Source organism: Hemicordylus capensis, chromosome 6, assembly GCF_027244095.1.
Source record: "Hemicordylus capensis ecotype Gifberg chromosome 6, rHemCap1.1.pri, whole genome shotgun sequence".
Classification (NCBI taxonomy): Eukaryota; Metazoa; Chordata; class Lepidosauria; order Squamata; family Cordylidae; genus Hemicordylus; species Hemicordylus capensis.
In genome coordinates this window covers 92,685,750-92,712,011 of record NC_069662.1, presented here as the reverse complement: position 1 = coordinate 92,712,011, position 26,262 = coordinate 92,685,750, and the positions used below count along the sequence as shown (strand labels likewise).

The 26,262-nt window shown below is 44.2% G+C and overlaps 1 protein-coding gene and 1 long non-coding RNA gene across 8 annotated transcripts in view; one reads left to right on the top strand and one right to left on the bottom strand.

Annotated features, from left to right (window-relative positions):
- PDE1C (phosphodiesterase 1C) overlaps positions 1 to 26,262 on the bottom strand; it is a 427,197-nt gene that overhangs the window by 81,976 nt on the left and 318,959 nt on the right. For all 5 annotated transcript variants that reach the window (XR_008310343.1, XM_053265118.1, XM_053265119.1 and 2 more), the window contains 4 exons: positions 15,846 to 15,946; positions 11,290 to 11,418; positions 8,461 to 8,562; positions 6,251 to 6,371 (listed from right to left, as the gene is read on the bottom strand). Coding sequence is in view for 4 of the 5 variants with exons in the window: in XM_053265118.1 (XP_053121093.1) it covers positions 6,251 to 6,371; positions 8,461 to 8,562; positions 11,290 to 11,418; positions 15,846 to 15,946 (453 nt within the window). In the remaining variant the exon portion in view is untranslated. The remainder of the gene's footprint in view (positions 1 to 6,250; positions 6,372 to 8,460; positions 8,563 to 11,289; positions 11,419 to 15,845; positions 15,947 to 26,262) is intronic.
- The window catches only part of LOC128331564 (uncharacterized), a 136,975-nt gene that overhangs the window by 42,694 nt on the left and 68,019 nt on the right, over positions 1 to 26,262 (top strand). The window contains exon 3 of one of the 3 annotated variants that reach the window (XR_008310349.1): positions 8,443 to 8,565. The exons of the other annotated variants lie outside the window; for them this stretch is intronic. This is a non-coding gene — a long non-coding RNA (uncharacterized LOC128331564). Of the gene's footprint in view, positions 1 to 8,442; positions 8,566 to 26,262 lie in introns of those variants that run through there. 3 annotated transcript variants of the gene reach the window in all.

The following is a 26,262-nucleotide window of genomic DNA, read 5'->3' as shown; positions in this document are numbered from 1 at the left end:
CTCTGTCAACCTTGTTTAAAGGTGGGGGCATTTACGGAGGTTTGCTGCCAGGAGCCGCATGGCTCCCGTTGCAGCACATGAGCAACAGGAACTGGGCTGGGTTCCCTTAGCCGGGTTCCTGCTGTTTGTGAGAATAGCCCCAGTTTTTGATTGTGTGAATGAGCTCATGGAGTTCCCAGGCAGTCACCCATCTAGGCACTGACCATAAACTTAGACCTGCTTGCTCTAGAAAGGTGGCTGTATCATGTGCCCTCAGACCATGCCCTGGGACGTTACTATGACCTTAGAAAATATTACTTTAACACAGGCCTGCTCTGCTTCAGCCCTCCTGCAGATTCTGGCCTACAACTCCCATAATCCCTGGCTACTGGCCACTGTGGCTGGGGATTATGAGAGTTGTCGTCCAAAAACAGTTGGAGGGCCAAAGTTGAGCAGACCTGCTTTAACATCACTGAGAGCATAAAGAAAGGCATAGACTGCAAGGCAAAAGGGCAGTTCACACTAGGATTACTAGGGTAGGAGACACCTCCTACCTTAGTCTGGGAGCTCTGTGCGCTCCTGATATTTGATCATCTGGCTTGGAGGGCTCCTTCTGTGATCATGTCTTTATTATTTATTTATTAAATTTTTCTTATATATCGCCTCCTCCAAAGACTCTAGGCGGTGAACAAAGACTCATGTGGTAAAGCAAGGTAGGAGGTTCCTTCCTTCCATGTGGTAAGCTGCAGCTAGGTTGGTGGGCTCCCTCCTACCCAGCAGGTTTACCCAGTTACTGGGTATAGGAGGAAAAAGCCCTCCAGCCTAGCTGCTGCTTACCACATGATCTCAGAAGGATCACCCGGCTTTATTTTCCCCTCACAGATGATCTTTGGTCCGGGAGCAATTGGGAGTATGCACAGCTACCAGACAAGGGTGGGAGGTGTCTCCTACCCTAGTAATCTGCTCAACTTCAGCCCTCCTGCAGACGTTGGCTTACAACTCCCATAATCCCTGACTGTTGGCCACTATGGCTGGGGATTATGGGAGCTTTAGTCCAAAACTGGGAGACCAAAGTTAAGCAGGCCGGGTCTACGATCTCATGCACTGCTCATGGAGGCCACAATTTAGAGAGCTGCTTTAGGCATGCCTAGTGGAACTTTTGGCTTGTTCATTTAGAATAGCAGACTTTGTCCCACTCCCCAATATTATATAAAAAGTGCTTTTAAAGCAGTCATAAGTTTCCAAAAGAGTTTGCCATTTTTTGCCTTTCGGCCAGTTGTCAGAATTTTTGCCTCATTACCAAACTTCGCTAAGGAAAGATCAGCAGCATAATTTTCGCTTACTGTAGAGTGCACACATGAATTGTATATGCAACCCACACCTGTTCACTAAGCAGCCAGGTTGTTGGGTCCTGACTTGTGATTTTACATTGCATTCTGTGACTGATAGAAGCTACTGATCTGGAAATTACCAGATTAAGTAACTTTTACCAGCAGAGAAATCCTATCGACCCTAGAGGCTAGAGGGCATATCATTTATTTCCACCCCAGAAATAACAGCAGAAGCTAACAGACAACTAACAAAATTTGAAGTATTGGTTTTGGACGCCCCTGACACCCTCAAAGGTGTGGTTTCAAAATTATACGATTTGGTTATAAACTACACATTCAACCCACTGCCTAGCCGTACAGTGTCTTGGGGAAATGACTTCCAACAGGAAATCAAAGATCAGGAGTGGCCAAACATATGGAAATGGAAGCCAGTTACTTCCTCTTTGGCCCAAATTGAGGATAACTTTCTCAAAGTTTTCCATAGATGGTATCTAACCCCAGTAAAAATAGCATACATCAAAAAAGACTGCTTTCCGTTTTCCTGGAGTGGTTGCGGGATGAAGGGTTATCTGTTGCCCCTGCAACCACAAGCTGCTGCTCCTAAAATCTGCTGTTTGAATTGGGTGATAAGAAATCTTTGATTTTAACTATTTGTTTGTGTTTTGAATCTCCAAATGTCACTGAACAGCCAAAAACAAGAAAAAGAACCTAGCTTCTGAATCCCTCATCCTTTGAGAGAAGGGAATTTTGAGGTAATAAACTCTTACAAGGGAACTATTTTCATCTTTGGTGGACCTGTGGACCACCACGGAGATGAGCAGGATTACAAACCAGAAAATAGAATTATTCCCCCAGCCAGCATTAGTAAATGTATTTTCTGGTGTCAATACAAATGTGACATCAAAAAAATTCATTGGACCGGGTCTCACGAACAGTGAGACCCGGTTTTAACCTGTGAGTGGGAAGAGCGGGCTAAGCCCGCTCTCCCCGCTCACGAGTGGGCAGGGAGCCCTGGGCGGCCGGATCGGCCGCCCACACGATGGCCAGCTCCGTGAGCGAAGCTGCGCCGCGGCTACTCACGATGGTAAAAAGCAGGTTTGCTGGAGCGCTCGCTTCGCAAACCTTCTTTTTACCAGGGGTTCTCAAGCTGGTTTGCCGCTCAAGAACCACCGGGCTCAGCTGCGAGCCCGGTGGTTCTTACGGTCACCAAAAATTGGGCTAGCCTCTGCTAGCCCAATTTTTGCTGATTGTGAGAAGCACCCCATTGTGTATATGGTAACCGCTGCCAGGTTAGCTATAGTCAAACATTGGAAAAATCAAGCCATGTCAATGAACATCTGGTACAAGAACCTATGGCAAATCGCAATCTCAGAAAAGCTAGCCCATATTATCTGGTCTCATTCAAACCAGACTACAAATAATGTTTTTTTATGTAATTTGGTCAGATTTTATTCTTTACACTAATCAGGAAAATTATGGTTGTTTTCCTACCCCAGACGATATTAGAGCTTGGATGGATTGATGAATTGGAGTTTATTGTATTATGTTTTGCTGTTTCTGTTTGGATCAATATTGTTTAGCGTAATAAATTTGTTCAAATATTTCTTTTTAAAGGAGAGAGACAGGATGGCCAACTGGCTTGGGGAGTGTGGGGAGAGGCCTGGCTAGGGGTGTGCACGGAACCGCGGAACTGCAGTCCGGCACTGGGCTGGGGGGTTCCTTTACGAGAGGGGGGAGGGTTTACTTACCCCTTCTGCCACTTTCCCCCTCTGGCACCCATAGTTCTTTTAATAATTGGGGCGGCAGGATACCTCCCGGCCACCCCTTCTTATATTTTTCTGCTGCTGCCGCCAGCTACGCTGCAAAAGGCTCCAATAAGCCTGTAGTGCGTGCGCACCTCACGTCTCCTGCCCAAACACAACAACAACAACAACAACAGGTGCCCCCCTCCCACGCCGCCCCAATGCAAGGCGAAAGGCACTCGAAGGACGTCCGCTGGGCTTTTCCAGCCCTCCCGTGCAGAGCGTGAGCTCCACTCCAGTGCCTAATGCGCTCGTCTCCATGCGCGCCCGGAGGAGCATGGCTTGCTGGGAGCGAGGCTCAGGCATGGTTGGCCTGCCATTGCGAGGCGCTCCGTCCAGTTCTCAAGCTGAGCGCTTGCCAGGAATCGCACTCGCCGACTTGCCCTTTTCCAGCTCGAAAGAGCCCTCAAGACGGCACGCCACAACTCAAGTGATGCAGCACCGTGCCCTCCCTCACATTTCACTGGGATCTGGGAACTGTGGGCGAGATCTTTGTCTTGCGTTGCTCACCCAAGACAAGACAAGCTGCTGTGAGAGGGAAAGAGAGAGGAATTGAGAGTCATAACCCGCCATTGGCCATTCGAAGGCCCTTCAATTGCTAGGAGAAAGCGGAGACATGAGGCGCATGCGCTACAGGCTTATTGGAGCCTTTTGCAGCGTAGCCGGCAGCAGCAGCAAAATATAAGAAGGGGCGTCCGGGAGGTATCCTGCCGCCCCAATTATTAAAAGAACTACGGGTGCCGGAGGGGGAAAGCGGCGGGAGGTGTAAGTAAACCCTCCCCCCACTCTTAAAGGAACCCCTCAGCCCAATCACCCGAACCCCGAACCACCCATGTCCGGACCGGTCCGGAGGCCTGTAGAATGGCCTCCGGAACAGTCTGGGCTCCTCACTAGGCCTGGCCAGTTTGGGTGATTAGTCAGTTGCCAGAAAACCAGGGGCTGAGGCCAGATTCTATCTTCCTCAGTAGTTTTTGGTTATTATTGTTTTTGGATTTATTAGGCTGTATACTCTAAGGGAATAGATAGCCTTTGTGTTGGGCTACGACCCTGGATCAACCAAAAATAACTGGGGTCTGTTCCCTGGCTCTGTCCCTGAACCTGCTCATCACTCTGCCCAGGCCCCATCCTGGTACCAGAATATAAAGCTGGGATTCAAAGAACAGACCAGCTAGCTCTGCATGCCCAAGGAGGGCTTGGTCAAACAGCACCCCGCATGACACATTGATAACTAAATTTTAAAGACTGCCCAGAGCCTTTGGATGGGGCGGTATTAAAATGTAATAAATAAAATAAGTCTTTTTTCTATATATATAACTGTAATGAGCCGCGTTTGAGGCTACCCTTGAAGATGGCCTGGAAGCTGTAGGTAGTGCAGAATGCAGCAGGGATGGCTGCAGGGAACATGTTAAACTTATGTTGGTCTACTTGCACCATCACCCTGTTGCCCACCCCCACCCTCCTGGCATCATGCACACCATCTGGCTGTTGCCTGTTTGCTAAGACCAATTCAAGGTGTTGGCTATGCCCCTTAATGTGCTGGATGGGATAACTGAGCTGGATGCTCAGAGACAGAGCAGACGCTTTGCATGTGGAAGGTCCCAGATTCAATTTCTCCCATCTCCAGATAGGACAATGGAATATCCCCGTCTGAATCCCAGGAGATCCACTGGCAGTCCGTGCAATTAGTACTGAGCTAGTGGTCTGAGCTGGCATAAGGCAGTTTCTTATGTTCTTATCTAAGGGGATTGTCTCCATATATATATATATACTTGCCCATTTTGCCAGAGCATTTGTCTCTGTGTGAAATGAAATCTTGCAGAGGTCAAAGCCCAGAGACGAAAGTTTGGGGCAGTGTACAAATTTGATAGATAGATAGATAGATAGATAGATAGATAGATAGATAGATAGATAGATAGATAGATGCAAGGTACTTGTGGTGCAGTGGGGAAATGACTTGACTAGCAAGCCAGAGGTTGCCAGTTTGAATCCCCACTGGTATGTTTCCCAGACTATGGGAAACACCTATATCAGGCAGCAGCAACATAGGAAGATGCTGAAAGGCATCATCTCACACTGTGCAGGAGATGGCAATGGTAAAACCCCTCCTACATTCTACCAAAGACAACCACAGGGTTCTATGGTCACCAGGAATCAAATCCAACTCAGCACACTTTACACACTTTACCAGATCTTTGGGGAGGTTCACCAGGCCACTTTCCTTTTAGCATTGAGGCAGAGAGTAAAAGCTTTCTGTTTCCCAGTGCTTTTAACATGGGTTTAATCTGTGCTGTTACCTGTTTTTATTGTTATTTTATTATGTGATCTGTTGTAGATTTTCTGGCACATAATCTCGAGTGCTTTTAGCAGAAAAGCAATTAGCACATTTTAGAAACAAATAATACATGAAATTAATTACCCACCACCCACTAGAGGTAACTGATATGAATGAAAGGAATGATTCAAGAACCAGCTCATTTCAGCTCTGAAATTCTCCATGTAAATGTAAATAAATTAGAGGTCCAGTTGCTGTGAACCGACAATAACAGGGATACTGATGTCAAATCTTGGGAGGTGTTTATGAGTTAAGCACATATATATTTATGGTGGCTGTGCTAAATAAATATAGAGTGGAATTGTTCTCTTCATATCTTTCCAGAAGAGAGCAGATTTCATTTTGGCATCATGTCAATGAAGGTAGTACATCAGTATATCAGATAAGAACATAAGAATAGCCCTGCTGGATCAGGCCCAAGGCCCATCTAGTCGAGCATCCTGTTTCACACAGTGGCCCACCAGATGCTGCTGGAAGCCACAGGCAGGGTATGCCTTCTCTCCTGCTCTTACTCCCCCGCAACTGGTACTCAGAGGCATCCTGCCTTTTAGGCTGGAGGTGGCCTATAGCCCTCCAACTAGTAGCTGATGATAGATGCTATCACACAACTAAATATACAAGCAAATGCTGCCCAAATAAGATAGGGGGGGGGGACACACTGCCCAAGTATATTTGCTTTCTTCCTAGAATTTATCTCATGACCACAGAAACCGCTATTCTGAAGTACCCTACTATCACTCCCTTCTTTTTCTAATTTCATTATTCTGTCAGTGACCATACAAAACAGTTCAATTTTCCCAAGTTACCTGTCTGAAAAACTCCTCTAGCAGTGACATGGTCCAGCGATGATGGAGGTCCCATGACTTGGCGGGATGACTGATGTCTGCTGTATGCAACATCAGTGATAAGGCTTTCGGTTTGTCGATTCTGCAAACCCAAACAACAGAACAAATTAATTATCCATGCCATTAGTTGGGAAAGAGACTGCCAAGGAAGGAAATAAGGCTAGTCTAACTTTTGGCTTATAGACTGGCATGTGTTTGCATTGCTAGACAACTTTGAAAGATTAATCTAACTCTCTAAGACAGACCTTCTCTAGAGTGATGGGAGTTATAAATGAGTAATGGAGAGCATTAGTTTGGGAACTAATGGGTGGGTGACTCTGGGCCAGTCACTTATCTCTCAGCCTAACTTACTTTACAGGGTTGTTGTGAAAGAGAAACTCAAGTATGCAGTACACCGCTCTGGGCTCCTTGGAGGAAGAACAGGATATAAATGTAATAATAATAACAATTAATAACAACATACTCTCCACTTGAATTTCTGTGTGTACCTAAATGGATTTGGTTGCAATCGCCTTTGTTTGGGATGTTCTTTGTATTCGATGCAACACAGAAAAGTACATAAATCTACATTGTAGAAAAGTTCAGACAATATGTCTGCTAGCCCTCTCAAACATGTGGGGGAGGATCACTTTTTCCTCCTCAAATAGTTGTGCCATCTTGCTGCTGTCTAATCGTGAGAAGAAGGTGGTTCCTCTTTAAAATCGCATTTCATCCATGTGTTGAGGACTGGTTCAGACAAACCCATTCCTGCACATGATTGGGTTGTGGTGAGATGGCATGCTAGGTATGGGGGGGGGGAGAGTTGTGCACCCATGCTCATCCCTTACCTTTCTGAGAAACTTATATCACCTGAACCGGCCCTTTATTACTTTGTAAGTAGCCAGATGATGATCTGAACCAGTGTACTGAAGCAGTGTACGTAAGTTTTACTGAAGTTTTACTGACGCTAAGGGCACAAAGTGTAAGGAAAGGGTGAAGAAGATGGGTAGCTCCAAGTAGGTTCATAAAATCCAAACTTACACTGGTCTTCTATCATACTCTATATGTCAGTGCACATCAATGCGTTGAGATTCAGAAAATGATTTCTGACCCCTTCAGGAGAGCCCTAAATACTGTATCCTTGAGGTGACAGAAAGGTATATTCTGCATTAAAACAGAAATAATCCCCACCAAAGTCCACCCCTTTAAAACAATGTTTCCTAATCAGTGTGCCAAGGGGTGCTGGCTGGTGTGCCATGCTGACTCACTCTGAGTCAACTCCAAAAGCAGGGAGTGTAAATGCACTGGGATGTGTCCCTCCTGGTGCATATTAAGGGAGCAAGTTAGCTCCAAAAGTGGGGAGTTTAAATTCCCTACTTTTGAAGCTCACTCAGAGCAAATCAGCATGGCACACCAGCCAGTGCAAGTGAAACAAATAAGAATGGGAGGGGAATGTGCCCAATTTTTAATTACTGCAAGTGTGCTTCAGGATGAAAACTGTCAAGAAACACTGCTTTAAATTATCATCCGTCTCAACAAATAAAACCTAAACAATAAGTCTTAGCTTGGATGTGGGTAGTTGCCATCAGAGTTCCTCCCTTAACAAAAGCCCCAGTTCCCCAAAGAAAAATATGTAACAAACAGGAAGAAATTAGCTGATGCATTCCCCGGAAGAAAGGAAACAAAACAGGCCTTCTCTTTCAACAGAAGCTCCTAGTACTTATCTAAAGCTGAGCGCAATCTTTCAACACCAGGCAGGAAGATGTCTGATGTCTTTAGTACCTCCTCAATGCCTGCCATCTTCTGCAAAAGAGAATAACTAAGGGCCAGTTGTTGCCACATGATGGAAGAGGTTTTGCCCACATACAGCTTCCCTTTAGCTGAGCAGCAATATGCTTGCTTTGATTATAGTGAAGAAGACACAACAGTGACAGGAATGTCCTTTTATCCAAGCTCCATTGTTTTAGATGCTATGTTCCTCTGGAAGAACGTGTGTGTGTGTGTGTGTGTGTGTGTGTGTGTGTGTGTGTGTGTGTGTGTGTGTGTGTTCAATTGCAGTAAACAGAAATAGGCACAGACATCAAAGGATGCTGGTTCCCCTCAGAGAAAGGTTTTTAAAACTTGTTTAATGAAGTGGCAAAATACCAGCTGTAATACAACCCTTCCCTTCACAGTGTCACAAGATGACTCACCCTTCGGGCTGCTGCAATGCATTCTTCATGGCTTTTATTTGCTGGAAGTGACAGGACATATCAGTCGCCAGCACCATCTCCACCACTAGAGTTCTGAATTCCCTTTTGGGCAAATATTCAATCGAGAAGGGATGGGGAGAGAGAAAGAGACAGAAACATGTAAGACACACTTTTTTTGTTTCTCTATCTACAAATTATTTATGACATCCTCACTCTACACCCCAATGTGCGTCATTGACCACTTCACATTATCTTTTTAATGGGGCTTAAGGGCAGGGAGGAATTTATGTTCCAAATACCAGAACTGGCGTGAACAATTTAGTTAGATAATGTAGTCTTGCTTGCTAAGAGATAACCCTATGCTTTTCAGAAAATAACAACACCAAGAGGCCCTTTCCCCCAAAATTCCAGAATCAGGCCCAATTTAAATATTATTATTATAATTGTTATTATTATTATTACACTTATATCCCGCTCTTCCTCCAAGGAGCCCAGAGCGATGTACTACATACTTGAGTTTCTCTTTCACAACAAGCCTGTGCAGTAGGTTAGGCTGAGAGAGAAGTGACTGGCCCAGAGTCATCCAGCTAGTTTAATGGCTAAATGGGGATTTGAACTCAGGTCTCCCTGGTCCTAGTCCAGCACTCTAACCACTATACCACGCTGGTTGATTATTTCAAGCAGACTTAAAACTGCTCCCCAGTGTGGTGCCCCATTATACTTCACATGTTAATTGGACCCTCAGCTGTAGCCTACCATCATTCTATTGCCAGCAAGTGATGCATTGGCATGCTAGTTATAGATGTAATGGCTGAGGGCCCAAGCCCCAAATGGGAACCCAGCTGGATGAAAGGCCACATGGGTAAACAAATGTAATCTGTCCAGTGTCACATTTAACTCAAGCCAAAGTTAAATATTTAGTAGGTCTCAGAAAGGTGTAGACTTGGGAGCAATTTGGTAGCAATTTAAAAAAAAAAAATCTTATTGTGATGTTAGGACCATAGGAAGCTGCCTTCTACTAAGTCAGACCATTGGTCCATCTAGCTCAGTCTTGTCTACTGGCAGTGGCTTCTCCAAGGTTGCAGGCAGGAATCTCTCTCAGCCCTATCTTGGAGATGCCAGGGAGGGAACTTGGAACCTTCTGCATGGAAGCATACAGATGCTCTTCCCAGAGCGGCTCCATCCCCTGAGGGGAATATCTTACAGTGCTCACACATGTAGTCTCCCATTCATATGCAATCAGGGAGGACCCTGCTTAGCAAAGTGAACAAGTCATGCTTGCTATCACAAACCCAGCTCTCCTCCCATTATATGTTTCTGTATAAACCAGCTGAACTGGTATTGAACTAGTGCTTGGAGCAGGTAATGGACTGGACGAGGGCCAATAAACCGAAGCAGTTATGTTCCAAATACCAGAACTGGCATGAACAATTTAGTTAGATAATGTAGTCTTGCTTGCTAAGAGATAACCCCATGCTTTTCAGAAAAACAACAACACCAAGGGGCTCTCTTTTCCATAGGCGGAGTATACTACCACCTATAATACTTTATAATTTCACATTGCTTATGTCTGGAACATCAGCACAAGGGAGTTGGTCAGGGCTCTGAACGTGGAATAGATGAACACTTGAAAGCTGATCAGCTGATTACATGGGAATACAATGTGCAAATAAGCCACTCCTCTCCCTTTTAACATTATTTTTATAAGGAGATGTGTATATGTATTTTTAAAATATGCACATTAAATTAAACATGCCTTCATTCCATTACATGAGCGGGGACCATTGCACACTAATGCTAGAATCCAAACTAATATACAAGCCAACAAATCAGAAAGTATTGCCCTTACCAAAACAAATGTATACAGGAAATCCTCAATATTTGTGGGGGTTCCCTTCCCTGACATTGCCGCAGATAAGGAATCCACGAATACCAGGTCATTACAAGCAATGTAATCATGGGGGTTAGGTTTCTGGAGGCTGGGAAACCACCATAAAAACAGGCCCAAAGGGGGAGGTGCAAAATAAAGTGCCCTATCATGGCCTCTAGAACTCCAGCAATGCCCTCTTGAAAGTGCAAAAATCCCATGAAAAAACTCAATTTTTCAAAAAAAAACCAACCCCCCCCCTTTTTTTTTTACAAAACAAACCACAAAATGGCTCAGATGCACAAAATGGCAGCAGTCTTTTCTGGCTGCTTCCAATCTGCAGATATGCAAATCTAACCAATTTTTTGCTGGTTTAACATCGCATATACGGAGGTTGGATGCTAATTACCTGACTGTGGATACGTGAAACCGCAAGAGCGGGACCCACGATTAACAAGGTCCTCCTGTATCTGCTTTTGGAGGTAAATGCCCCAAATTTCTGATGTCACCTTTCTGTCAGTATGGAAATATTTATGAAAAAAATATGGATGGTATCAAACTATATACAGTATGTTATAGAAATGGTTACTACAGTTATATTTTCAAACTATGTGGCCTCAAGGTAATCTAGCATCCATCTTTCTACATGTTTGTTTCACTGGTTACATCTTAATGAAGAGTAAGTCCTGAAATCCCATGCAGCCTTAATTTAGGGCTTTTTACTGTATGCTGCTCTCAAAAATGTCTTCATTGTTATGACACACTACTGTGGCATATTTTAAAATAATTTCTGTTGCAATGGAGGGGGGGGTGTTCGATGCAAATTGAGTGCCACTTGTGCTCTTATAATACGACACCACAATTCATCTTCTGCTGGTTCTCCGTGAACCAAAATTCCCACTGAGTACACTTGAGGAGGGCACTTGAAGAAATTACATTTACTACTATTGAGGCATTCTTACCTCCAATCATCCTTTGAGAGGTTAGACAAAATGTTCATCTCTTCATCATCTTGTAAAAGGCGAAAAGCTGCACTAAGGTGATGATTTTCCAGCACGGATCGGTCATTGTAAAGAATGGCTGTATCTGACCTTTAAAACAAACATCACCATATAAACAAAGACTGGTGTGTTTTGACCTCAAATGTTTTTGTCTCATAGTTCAACACTTTCTGCCCCATTTTCTAACATTGGTATCCCACAGTGGCTTTTTAGCCTTACAACCACCTTGCCAGCCTGATAGGAGGGCCACACCGAGTGAGCTTCATAGCTGAACAAAGCTTTTAACCTGGATTTCCTGCAGTCAAGCGTACAGCCCTACACATGCAGCTTTCCGGCTTTCCTTCTAGGTAGAGGGGGTGTTTAAGCTGCAAGGTCAACTTCTAAATTCACTCTATAAAGCAGAAATACAGTCTTCATCTTGGCCCACTTCAATAAAAAGGACTCACACTGCTCAGTCAGTCTGCAGGCAAGTTCAAATGTTACTCCATTCCATGTGGAGGCTGTTGATAAAGCATTCCACATGACAATTTTTTCCGTAGCCAGAGGTAAGATCTATAAATGTGAATCTCCTGTATCATTCTAATCACAGGAAGCAAAAACTGCAGGGTTTTTTGTTTGTTTTGTCTCCACTTGGGCAGGGTAACATTTGAGCTGAACACACTCCCTCCCTCCCTACTGTTCTCTTGACTAATCCTTCTCCTAACCTTTTTCAGCTTATTGGGCAGCATCCAAGAATATCTGAATATTATTGTGACTGACTTCAGTGACTGAATATCACTGAAAAGAGTGAGACAGGCTAGCCATGACTAACCAAGTCCCATTCATTTCAATGAGACTTAGTCATGGCTAACAGTTTATGGGCTGGATCTAAACTGACTTAGTGCTGACTTAAGTGAAATTCTCCAAACTTGGTTTGGTTTTCCTTTTCTTTTGCTTATTGCCATTTATGTTATTTATTTTCATTCGTTCGTTCTCTCTCTCATCTGTGGCCTCCTATCTTGTCTGAAAACAACCCCATAACTGCTTCTGGTACGGTACAGTCCTCTGGTCCATTCTGAGCTCTTTTGGCTGCTAGTCTTTGGTCTACTTCTGCAACTTTCTCACTGCTCAGCTGGTACTAGCACCTTGAAGCTGTTCACTTTCAGAACTGAAGAGAGCAGAGAAGTGGAATGAAACTAGTAGGATGACTGGCAAAATATACAACTTTATAGGAAGCCACTTTGGAGATTTAATTTTGTATAAATGTTTTCCACTTAAAAAGTTGACATAATATGTCTTTCCAAAATTATTTTTTCACAGTTTATATTCCAGTAACAAATAAATGGAAGCAGGTTGTTCACAAGTTCATCTAAAACACACAATATTTTTTTTCATATGATATTAATTAATCCATTAATTTTAAGTCACTCATAAGTAATGTCTTACTTACTAATAAACAATCACCTCAAAGCAAATGACTTATACCAAGGACATCCAATTGTTGAAGCTCTACATAAACAGCTGTTAAAAGATATGAGGGTGGTAAGTGCTATACAAATACTAATTAGGATGAAATCATGAGGCTGTTACTCAGTTCTTAATCAGCTCACAATTCTTACTGACATATTCAAAATCTAAAATATGACACTAAAATATGGAAAATTATCTTTGTTATTAGTTCCAGGTTTGTCAGCTGCAGCAAATTGGACATCTTTCAGTTCCTTCTGATTTAAACATTTTACCTTATTTTTTAAGAGAGAGAAATCAACCACACTTAGCTTTCCACTTTCAGAAACAACTGTGAATTTTAATTCAGAGCATCCTGTCAAGGATAACAAAGTAGGTGTCAAATAGGGCAGCATCTCACAATTAAAAAGATGATGTCTTGGAGTTCAGTGGTATGTTGGGGATGAGATATGCCAATCTTGGGTATGTTGTGTGAAGCTGGAAATGTCGGGGGTGGAATGTTGGGATCCTTCTGTCAACCCAACATTTGTAACCAACATTTGAAGCTGACTTGACAATGTTGAGTGGTGGTGGGGTCCTGACCTTCTCCATCCAACATTTCCAACTTCACACAAAATGCCCAATACCAACATATTTGCCCCCACACACTTTGGAAGCTGGCTTTGCCACCCAACTCCTGAAATGCATGTTTCATGTAATAAGAAGCTGCCCATATTTAGATTTTCCACCTTTTATTTAGTACCAGTTTTGTTTATATCTTCTCCTGTGGAAAGTTTCTCCTAAATAACATTAACATTCAATTTAAGGTCAGAAGTAGATGTTACATGTAAATGCTAAAGATGTGCACAAAACAGATTTAGCGTTCTGTTCTGAGCTCGGAATGATCCACTGGAACAGCCAGCTGAGCCGGATGTTCTGACAGAACAACCCCATTTGTATATGTATTCTGACTCAGAATGTTTTGAGTGTTCTGAGCGCTATTTTGTAGGGATGTGCAAAACTGATCCAGCAGTTTGGTCTGGAGGTTCAGGGGTTTGGAATCGAACCAAACCCCACCCCCCGTTCCATCCGGACCAGAACCGAACCGCTGGACAGGTCCATGCTTTAAAAAAAATTAAAATAAATTAATGCTAAATACCTGTAGCCCCTTTGGGGGGCTTGCTGTAGGCCACAGAGGGGTCCGCGAGGGTTCCCCCTCCACGCGCTGGCCTCCCTCATCACCGCCGCGGCCGGGTAAATGTAGTATTTTTGGCCCTTTCGGGCCTCCGTAAAAGCAAGCGGTGGTCATTTTGGCCACTGCCGTGCATGTGCAAATGCGCTCTGCAAGGCCTGGCCTACAGCCTCACAGAGGGCATTTGTGCATGTGTGGCAGTGGCCAAAATGGCTGCCACTCACCTTCACGGAGGCCCGAAAGGGCCAAAAATACTACATTTACCCGGCTGCAGTGTTGATGAGGGAGGCCGGTGGGGGGAGAGAGGATCCTCACTGACCCCCCTGTGACCTACAACAAGCCCCCCAAAGGGGCTACAGGTATTTAGCATTAATTTTAAAAATTAAAAAAAAATTGTGGACCCCCACTGGACCGGACCAGGCGGGGTTCGATGGGGGCTGGACCGAGCTGGCCCGGTTCCGTTTGAGGCGGGTCCAGCCTCGAACCCAACTGGGCAAGACAGTTCCATGCACACCCCTACTATTTTGGTTTCCAAAATGTCGCTCTTCTGGACTCTGCACATATGTGGCAAATGGCTGCTAAACATGCGTAGAGGCCAGAAGAGCGACATTTTGGAGTCTGAAATTGTGCTTGGAATGTTCCAACTTGAAACGGGCCTTTCCGTTCCGAGCTTGAACAGGCCCTTCATTTGAAGGGCATTCTTCTCTGAGCTCAGAACACTTGAAACGGGCCATTTTGAGGCGGAATGTTCTGAGCATGGAAGTGGAACATTCTGCACATCCCTAGTAAATGCAGTTGCCACCAAAATCAGCAGCTGCATATTGTACTCCTCGCTTCCCCTGGATAACTGCACTACAACCTGCTTGTGTCCATGATCACCTGAATTTCCCTGTCCCTCTAGGGATGCTTATGAAATTCTTCTCATCCAAATTTTGCCCCAGATTTTGGAGTTTCAAATTATCTGACCTTGTTTCCAAAGTAGAATCAATAGATAAGGGATTGTCCATTCTCCCTTTTTTATTTTTTGTAAAGAGAAATGTGCACATACAGTTTGTTGCACAGTTGTGCATCTGCCTTTGTATAAACTAATTAAATACTGCAGAAAAAAGCAATCCAGATGTGATTGTACATACAGTTATATCAAGTTTATTTTGTGCCACATTGGTAAAACAGCACATGTGCATATCAATAAAATACCACACAAAAAGAATCTGGGTATCAGTAACATGCGGGGGTGGAAGGTCATGTTTGGCAATAGCTATATATAATTAATTCCAGCCTAAATTAAACAATGCATATTGACTTACATGTTGCATAGTGTAACCGAGGTGATTACAGAGTTGCCTGTGCTGTTTCAAGGCTTTAAAAAACACGCCGGTCTTGCTGCAAAGTCGGGCTGTTCTGCACGTACTAAACAATCACACATTGCAATGCTACTTCCATTTTTTCCTGATAATGGCAGCCAATAATTTATATGAAAAAGTCCCATATCAGCTATCCCAAATAATTAAATGCTTGGCAGCAAGAAAGATGCCACCCTCATTTGACAATTTAAAATGGTCCAAGTGAATTTACAATAAACTTGAACATTTGTAGTGTACAACTTGGGTTTTGATGCATATACTTGGGTTATGAGAAGCACAACTCCAGCTGCACTGAGTAAATTGTAGGCTCTTCACTAAATGATGATATTCAATACCCAAAGGGTGCTTATATTATCTGAATTCTACAAACATTAGAAATTCAAGATATGTGTCGTTTGCAAACTCAGTTTCCAAGTTCTGTTTGATATTAACACATATTTAGCACTTTATTTGTGCATGTTGTAACTTGCTATTCCTACAGAGTTTTTTCCTTTGTAAGTTTTTGACCCTTGATTATTGATTCTGAATGGTCTCACCGTGTCTGAATATGAAAGTTGTTGGTGGTTCCAGTGTGCTCATAGTCATGGATCGCTGCTGCAAAGATCATCGCAAAGATTTCCAGCTCTGTCAACCAGTGCTGAAAAAAAGATTTAAGAGCAGTCAGGTGACATGTCATTTTTTCACACATCAAATGTTTTGTGAAGGAGGCTTCCCTTTTTAACTAAGAACAATATACACTGATATCTTTCCAGTGTAGCCTGCCACTATTCTTCCAACTCAAGTATAGATTGATAGTTATATTAGAAGCTTATACCTTCAGGCCATTAGTCCATCTAGGCCATTATTGTCTGCTGTGATTGACAGCAGCCCTCCAAAGCAGAAGACCTTGCCAATTGTACCATCTGAGATCCATTTAATTGGACATCCTCAGGGATATAAGCTGGGAGCTTCCATCTGTAAAACGTTACCATTGAGCTATGAGCATCCCATAACTATGTGGTAGATTTGAAATTTTCATTGTTTTGGATGGCAATTCTACATAACCTAAATGCAGCTTAGTTTTTGAAGGCGTTGGGATAGCAAAAAAGAAGGTTCAGCAAAGAGCAAGGTACCGATGCTTACTGTACTGAAAGAATATGAACTTTTCTTCTGTTTCTACAGTAAACACATTCAAAAATGAGATGATCCACTGGCAACACATGAAGGCAATCATTCCAGAGCAAACATAGGAAACTTATTTTGAATTGGAAGACCACATAGCCAATTCAAATTGGAAACTTTAATTCTGATCCTCACATGGGCATATAAACGGGTCACATGCATCCACATCTGCTGCGGAGATAAAGGCATAAAAACATCAAGAAGTGCCTGCCCCACCATTATTTTGATTGTTATGATATGGATGTCCGGACCCCCCTGAAAATTTTCACTTCTCAAATTCTCCAGTGTTTCTCCTTGAGAGGAACCCTGGAATTAGAGTTGGAACTGAAATTTCTTCATAGTGAAACTTGAAAGAAAATAACAAAGAACTACAAGAATACCCACTTCCAACATAAGGCCCCTCATAAGCTCAGAGTGGCCCACATATGTAGGAAGAAGGATCCCACTGGAGGGCACTTGCTAAGGACCCCCTCAAACCTAGCCAGCCCTTACAATCCACCAAGCCCCTTCCCAACTCCCCTAGGGGAGGAGAAGGAGCTTTGCGGCCACACATTGTTATCTGGCCACCAAGACTAGTCTAAACTGGTGGACCTCTGATCAAGGATTTACCTCTGATAAAGGATTTTAAAAATGTCATTGCTGTAAAGAAGACAATGGTGTAATGTGAACAAATGTTTTTAAAGAAATATCTTTTTTTCTTTTATTTAAAGGTTTCAATCCCTGTTTGCTTAAAGTGTGGACTAAGGAAATAAATGCAGTGCGTGATAGGCTGCAAAGCACAGACATATATTATGGGGAAAGCACTAGCGGAGCCAGACCAGGGGCGGCCCGTGATGTCAGACGCGGGGGTTAGCCATGCCTCTGCGTCTGATGTCAAATGCGGGGTGTGTGGTCTGGCTCCCGAACAGGGCCACGCAGCCCCGTTTGGGAGTTAGATCCAGGCTAGCGCTGCATTCACAGCACAGCCAGGAGCGGCTCTTCCCTGCCTTAAAGGCATGGAGAGCTGCTTCCAGCCGCACTGTGAACACAGCGCTGGCCATCGAACTCCTGAACGGAGCTGTGCAGCCTGGTTCGGGAGCTAGATTGGGGCCAGCGCTGCATTCGCAGCGCGGCCAGAAGTGCTTCTCCCTGCCTTTAAGGCAGGGAAAAGCTGCTCCTGGCTGTGCTGCAAATGCAGCGCCGGCCATTTAACTCCCGAACGAGGCCCCGGGGCCCCGCTCGGGAGCTAAACCAGCACCCCCCACGTCTGACATGTCTGGCATGCCAGGGCCATGAGGTGTGGTGGCCCGAGTTCTTTGAACCCAGTTGCCTAATAGTGGCTATGCCCCTGGAGTAAAGTCTTACAGTTTCATGGCACATGTTATTTTATAAAGCAGCAATTATTTGGAATAATGCAGTAGTTTTCAAATGTTCTGCACTCAGGAAATCCTTTCCACATTGTCTTGTTTGCAGAGGAACTCCTGAGCACCTGCTATGGATATTACAAATGATTCTCCTACCATGCTCTAGGCTAGGCTATAGTTTACCCAGAGTACTGAAAGACCTGTTAGGCCTTACAGTCACCCTGCATGAACTGAGGTGTGTTCTAGAACACACCCTTGTGATTATGTATCCCAGGGGATGTTCACTACTGAAACATACACAGGCCAACACCTTCTGTAGCACTATGAGGGCAGAAGAAGTGCTCCGCCCTCAGAGTGGCCTGCTCCATAGTCCAGTACAGGCAGAGGGAGAGGGAAAAGCAATTTTTGCATCTTTTCCCTCCCTCCAAAAGCCCCTTTTTGCTGCCAGGAATATGACCATGAGGGTTGTGCAGCACTCAGGGACATATTCCTGGGAACAAAAACAAGTTCTGGAGGGAGAGGAAAGAAGTGAAAATGACTTCCTCTTCGCCTTCTGTCCACACTGGGCTGAGAAGCTAGGCTTCAGTGCTGCTTCTGCCCTTCAACTCTGTGGAAATTGAATTTCAGGGAGGGTTTTAATTTTTCTTTTTGACATTTCAGTTCTTCTCTTTGAAAAACCATTCATAAACCTTGGAACACAATTTCACAATCACAGGCACAGAAGAAAGTAAGAAAATATTAATTTGTGGTTTTTACTGGGTGGCCATGTAATAAAGAAATAATCAAACAAAAGAATGGGATGTGGGAGGGAAATGAGGAATTACAATCTTTCACAAAGATTTCCTGTTCATGAAGAATTAGCTATTAAGCAGGGCATTCTGAAACAACGGATTTACTATTTGTACAGAGAAAAGCTGGGTGACAAAGATAAGTTTCCATATCACAAGCTCAATTATCATATTTTCACATAGCAAAGAAAAATGTGGCAAAGAAAAGAAGAAGCAATCATTAATCCATTTTTCATTTGTCCCTATGATTGTATCAGTTGTTGGCTGCATATAATCAAAATGATCAGCTTATTAACTGTAACACAAAGCATGATTTTCAATTTAGTACAGACAAGTCACACAGAGAAGCTCTGTGCTTCCGCAGTTACAGACCTTCTCTTTAAAAAAAAGTTTTTAATTGATATTGTAAACCTTAGTGTGTTGGCTTTTAATCTTATGGCGAGCTCATCTTGCTAACGACAACACCAGGAAGCAGACTCTGAGGCATAACAGTCGTTTCTCCATGTCATCACAGTACACATACCCTTCAACATTTGATGGGAGAAAATGAACTTCCCTACATGTTAAGAACTCATTATATAATAATTAATAAGTTCTAGTAAGGAATTATCTGCCTACTTTCCTTTCACTATAATCTTAATTAATAATTACCATTTCCACAAGTTAGCCCACTGGTACCTCAAACATTCAGGCATCTGCCATCTTGAATTGGGGTGGATGACATCATCACAAACTATGCTGTTGAGGTGTCCCTAGGCGTCCCTAAAACTGTACCAAATTTGGTTCAAATGGGTCCAGACTACAAAGTTGATAGAGGGACACACACATACGTGGACACACACGGACACAGAAAGCTGGGTGATCACATAAGTTTACTTTTCTTGAGAAAAACAGGCTAAAAATAACTTACATCCCACTTTTCAATAAAACATTTCTTAAGGCATTTTACACAGACAAAAGAATGAGAGCAAAAGGCTCACTAAAAAGAAACACAAGGGAGGCCAGCAATGTACACTGGAGAAATGCTGTGCTGCAGTTGAACAGGCACAATTGCTCTCCCCCAACACAACCTACCTAGCAGAAGAACCCTACCACTTTAAAAGGTACCCGGCCTTCTGCCCAGTTAACAGGGGTTAAATGCTCTGCTATTCCATTGTTTTGGCCATTGGCCATAAATAAAGTATCTATCTATCTGCTATTCCATTCCATTAGTTCGGGTAGCTAGTTAACAGGGGCAGATAATAATAAGGAACTGGCTCAGGGTATGTTGATTAGAGGAAATACATGATCCGATATTCCAATTCCATTTTTAAAGCTTAAAAGCAGAAGCAGATGGCAAGGGGAAAGGGGAAAGGCCTGAATGAGCTCATGGCAGTGATGCTGGGAGAGAAGTTGTTTAACTCTTTTGCCCTTGCCTTTTCCCAATCAAACCCATCTCCTTGGAAGACCTGCCTCCACCCACCCACCCCACACCTCATTTCCCAACCTTTCAGCTGAAAAAAATTGCACAGGGCAAAGGGTTAAACATCCCCCTGTACCAGCACCACTGCCCTTCACTCCCCTCTCCCATGTTTCTTTTCAAACTTAAAAGTAGTCCAGGGACTCCTGGAGGAAACAGATCATATTGAACCTTTTCAATCCTGTTTCTTGGCCAGTCTGGAGACCAAAAGAGCTTTGGTCACTCTACTGGATGACCTACACTGAGAGCTTGATGGGGCAATGCATCCCTGTTGGTTCCTCAGTGGCTTTCAATACCACTGGTTGTAGTTCAATACCACGTCTCTATCACCTGTCTAGGATGGCTCTGGGGGGGACTGTTTTGCAGTGATTCTGGTCCTTTCTGACAGGTAGGCTTGAGAAGGTGGTGCTAAGGGACCCCTGCTGGATTCTGTGGCCTCTGATTTAAGGTGTCCTGTAGGGATCTATCCTGTCCCCTATACCTTTTAATATCTAAATGAAACCATTTGGGAGAGGTCACATAGGGGTTTGGTGTTGTGTGTCAACAGCATGCAGATGATATCCATGTGGATATCATGGATATATGTGGCGAAGCTGTGGATGTCCTGAACTGTTGTTTGGAGTTAGCGAAGGCCTGGATGAGGGCTAACAAGCTGAAATTAAATTTGGGTGAGATGGAGGCTCTCATGGTCAGGGAAAACTACTGATATATTAATGGAAAGTCAGACTGTTTGGGATGGGGTTATACTCCCCTTGAAAGAATAGGATCACAGCTAGGGATGAAGTACTTCTGCCTCCACTTTGTCCCTGGATGGCCAGATGATGGCTATGGGCCATGAAGCCTTTGCCCAGCTTTGGCTGGGCAACCAGCTGTGCGTGGTTTTTAATCAGGCAAACCCGGCTTTGGTTATCCACACTTGGTTACATCTCATTTGGATTACTATAATGCGCTCTATATGGGGCTACCCTTGAAGATCCTTCGGAAGCTACAGCTGGTGCAAAATGCAGCTGTAGACAGGGAAGAGACTATTTGACTGCATAACATCTGTGCGGGTGCAGTTGCTGGTTTCTATTTTGCTTTGTAAGTTATTCAAAGTGCTGGTTATGACCTTTAAAACCCTAAATGGGTACTTGAAGGACCATCTTCCTCCCTCATCATCCCACTATATAAGATCTTGGGCCGGTTAACCTCTGTATATGTGGGCGGGGGAGCAGAAAAAGTGTTAAACCTGCATATTCATGAGTCAGGGGTGGCCAGAAATTACTGCAGAGCTCATTTCAGAAGATTTATACCTTGGCCAAATCTGTTATGGAGAAGCTTGAGGTGCCTCCCATAGATGCTGAGGTGGCAGCTCTGGTGACGGCAGCAGTTTATTTATTTATTATTATAGTTGTTTTATTATTATTATTATTATTATTTAATTATTACAGTTCTCCCCAGGGATGTGGTGCTCAAGAACCCTGATGAAAAGAAATGTGATGCTGCCTGAAGCAGGTCACATGAGGCAACAGCTCTTACTATGCGTGCCTCCGTGACAAATTCAGGTTTTGCCTGGGCATCGGTCTTATGGGTCAAAGAGCTGCTGCCACTGGTTCCACCTGAACTCCCCAAGCTATGCCAGGGGCTGAATAAGCTAGGGAAGGCAGCAGCCTTCATGGCTGATTCTTCTCTCAATGCTACTCAGATTTCAGCCAGAGCTATGGCATTGGATGTCACCGTTCATAGGGTGCTGTAGCTTAAAAATTGAAAAGTTGACCAAGTCGAGGAGTAAACTGGCGAACTCAGCATTCAAGGGTGGAAAGTGCCAAAGCGAGGCTTTGGAGCCTATTCTGATTAAAACAGAGGACAAGGGGGAAACATTTTTTAAAATTGTTTTTTAAATTGCGGTTTTAAATTTTTTGTTTTTAAATAATGTTTTATCTTTGTTTTTATCTGGTTGTAAACCACCCAGACACGTAAGTTTTGGGCAGTAGAAAAATATATTAAATAAAATAAATAATAATAAATTTCCAGGCACCATTTGGACTTCGGAGGCCATTTTATGGCTCATTTCTTTTTTTTAAATATGGGGCAAAAAAGTGATTTTCTGCCAATTTTTTACTTTTGGGGGGCATCTTCGGATTGCTTGCGGGCAGTGGAGCACAGCAGGGCACTTTATTTGGCTCATTTTGTCCATTTGCAGGGCATTTGGGGGTGATGCAGAAACCTAACCCCCAGATTTGCATTCACTTTAATGTCCCATTATTCATGGATTCACTATCTGACGTCCCCCGCCCACAGAATGGAATCCCCACAAATAATGGGGTTCTCCTATTCACCTTTACTTCTGTTGTTCTCTTACTCTTTGACCATCATTGTTTTGATGCATTGTAGTTTAGTATTTTATACTTAACTTTTGATTTTATGATGGTTTTACTAATTTGCTTTCAATTTGTTGGAAAAGGTGGGGTATGATTGTTTTAAATAAATCGATGGTGAGAGACCTTATCATGGATCTTCCATATCACAAGCAGTTTGGCCCTCAGATTCCACCAGAAATGTAGCCTTTCCAGTGATACCCGGCAACACTAGAACTTCTTCCTAAGGGGAACGTATATCAGCCAGCACTCAACACGTGCAGCACTAGTGAGATGGGGAATCATGTATGCATATGGAAGATGAGTAAACAACTTCCAAGTTGATCCAGCAGCTGAGGAAACAAACACATAAAAGCTATCATTGTACCAAACAGCTATTCAGGAAGGAATGGGAGGGCTATGTTTAACTCCTCTGCTCTCTCCTTCTAGCAAAACAAGTGGTTGGCAAGATTGCAGCTTATTTTTCAGAACTGCTCATGTTGAATTGGGGCTAAGGCTTTTAGGGAAATAAATACCATATGGGACACTAGAATGGACATGGTCTACTCTATAGCAGCACTGAAGGTCATCCAAATGACCCTCAGTTTCTTCTGCCCCATTCCCAGGGGCAACCACTGGGAGTGGGGCAAAAATGGCAGGATAGCTTTCAGTAATTTCAGGGGCAGATAAGCTCCATAAATGTCTGGGTGTAGCTTACCACTGGCATGTGGCAGTGCGCTCTCTCTCTCTCTCTCTCTCTCTCTCTCTCTCTCTGCCATCTCTCTTTGATAGTGGTAGATGTAGTGTTAGAGCTTTTCTGCCAATCATCATGATGTCCTCCCACTCCAAAACTCCTACGCAGCATAAATTCCAATCCTGGCCCCCTCAAATTGCCAAACTGGCCTCTGTGTCATGCCCCAAACTCAACTCTGCCCCCAAATCTGAGCCAAAAGTTGTCTAATGAAAACTCAGCCCAATGTTACATTCATATTGTAGAACAGTCTCTCCCAGGGATCACCACCTCACATCATTTGTTTATGTTTTCTGTCAGCTAGGACGAGGAGTTTCTTTTTCAAAGATGTAATTTTAATTGCTTTTTCAACCCTGTCTGAGATTGCTTCTGTGTTATATAGTTGTTTGTCATTGATTTTTAGAATATAAGAATGTAAGAAGAGCCCTCTAGATGAGACCAAAGCTCCATTAAGTCAAATATTAGCACTAGCCGGTTATGAAGGCAATAGCTTTCCCTTGCTGTTCTCCTTTCAGCTCTAGATGTATGCTGCTTCTGAACATGGAGGTCCCACATAACCTTCATGACTGTATCAGTCCTCTAGTCCATGCATTTGCCTAGTCCACTTTTAAAGTAATATAAATTCTAATGTTGTGAGAGAGTCCGTTTTCTCCACACCATGCATAATTTCATAAACATTTGCCCAAATACTTTTGCCTTTCCTTGTAGCTGGTGCTCCAGCTCCACTCATTTTAGCTGCCATTTTTAGCCTACTTTCCTTAAGGAAACAAGGGATGTGCGGAAACGGCTCGACATTCAAAGGTTCGACGTCAAATTGGTTTGGTTCGAAGGCTTGAGGTTAAACTGAACCACCCCCTGTTCAGTCCAGCCTCAAGCCGAACCCCCCGCCCCCGACTGTTTGGCGGGTGTGTGTTCACATCTTTTTAATTTTTTTTAACCTTTAGCCACTTCAGGTGGCTTCTTCTAGGCCATGGGGGTGGGGGGTCCGTGAAGGTTCCCCCTCCTCCCACCGGCCTCAGTCATCACCGCCGCGGCCTATTCGGGCCTCTGTATTTTGGCCATTTTGTCCACCGCCGTGCATACACAAATGGCCTTTGCGAGGCCTGGCAGGGCCCAGGGCCTCGCAGAGGCCATTTGCGCATGCACAGCAGCCATTTTTTTTAAAAAAAAACCAATAATTTAAAAAATGGCCACCGCACATGCACAAATGGCCTCTGCGAGGCCCTGGGCCCTGCCAGGCCTCGCAGAGGACATTTGCACATGGGCGGTGGGAGACAAAATGGCCACCGTGCCAAAATACAGAGGCCCAAATGAGCCAAAAAAAGCAGCCAAATGGACCATGGTGGTGATGACCAAGGCCGGTGGGGGGAAGGGGAACCTTTCTGGACACCTGCCCCCCCCCCGGCAGACTAGATGAAGCCCCCCAAAGGGGTTAAAGGTTTAAAAAATTTTTTTAAAAATTGTTAATCCCCCTGGACCAGACTGGTGGGGGTCGAAGGGGTGCCGGACCGAACTGGTCTGGTCAGGTTCGAGTCCGGTCTGGACTCGAACCGAACTGGGCCAGCTGGTTCCGTACACATCCGTAATATGAGATCATCCAGCACACTCTGTGTGTATGTGTGTTTGTGTGTGTGTCCGTGTGCACACGTGTCCATGTGTTCCCCCCTCAACTTCACAATACCTGGACCAATACGAACCAAATTGGGTGCAGTTGTAGGGACACAGAGGGACACCTTAACGGTGTGGTTTGAGACGATGTCAACCACCCCAATTCAAGATGGTGGGCATGTAAATGTTTGAGGCACAAGTGAGCTAACTTATGAACTTCCTAACTGATCTGAACCAAATTGGATACAGTTGTAGGGACTCAGAGGAACATCGCAATGGTGTGGTTTGAGATGATGTCATCCATCCTGATTCAATATGGTGGACATAGAAATGTTTGAGGCACAAGTGAACCACCTAACTGCTTGTGAACCAAGCAGTCACAACCAACTTGTGAACCACCTAACTGCTCTGAACCAAATTGGGTATAGTTGTAGTGAATGACACATAGGGACACGTCAATGGCATAGTTTCTGATGATGTCATCCATCCCAATTCAAGATGGTGGATGCATGAACATTTGAGGTGCAAGTGGGCTAACCTATGAACCAATAAACCAATTTGAAACAAATTTGCCACAGGTGAAAGGACACATAGCAATACCTAAATGGCATAGTCTGTGATGATGTCATCCACCCTGATTAAAGATGGCAGATGTGTGGATATTTGAAGCTCAAGTGGGCTAACTTGTGAACCACCTAACTGATCTGAACCAAATTTGTAACAGTTGTAGGGACACATAGGAACACCTCAATTAGAACCAGTTTGAGCTCAAACTGGACTGGCCCTCCAAAAAGGGGGGCTGGTCCGAGTTAGAGCTGAACCAGGCCAGGGGTTTGGCTTGGTTCGGCCGGTTGTGCATGCTTGCAAAAGGCAATCTGGTAAGGATTCTCCTTTACAAACAAAGGGGGAACCCTACGGGGTTGGAAAAGGGCAGGCAGGGTGGGAGGTCACCTGCGCTACAGTGGGGTGTGGATGGCGGCAACTCCCCTAGGCCCCACCAGTGCTCACCCACCATCAGTGTTGGCTGGTGGGGGCCCAGTTTTTGGGCCCGTGCATGGGCCCCCAGCAGCCTGCACTGATAAGGGGGAATGCCGGTGGGGCCTAGGGGAGTTGCCACAGGCATGCTCCCACTGTGGCATGTAAGGTGACCTCCCATTGCCCACATCCACCCTTTTCTAACCCCATAGGGTTCCCCCTTTGCTTTTAAAGGGGAATCCTTACCTGATTCACCTTTGGAAGCATGCATAACTGGGCAGAACTGATTTGACCCAGTTCTAGTGCTCCAACTGATCCACCAGCCGGTTCTAACATTTGACATTGAGTCAAAACAAGGAAAAGCAAGGTAGCCAGAGTGGGGTGAGCAGAGTAGGAACAAGCCACATCTGTGGCTCATTTGCATCTGTGGCTCATTCCTGGATGTAACCTTACATACTGCAGCTTGTAGGAGTGCTTTATTATTTCAACTTTCCAATGCTGACCCTGTCAACTTGTAAATAAAGCAAATATT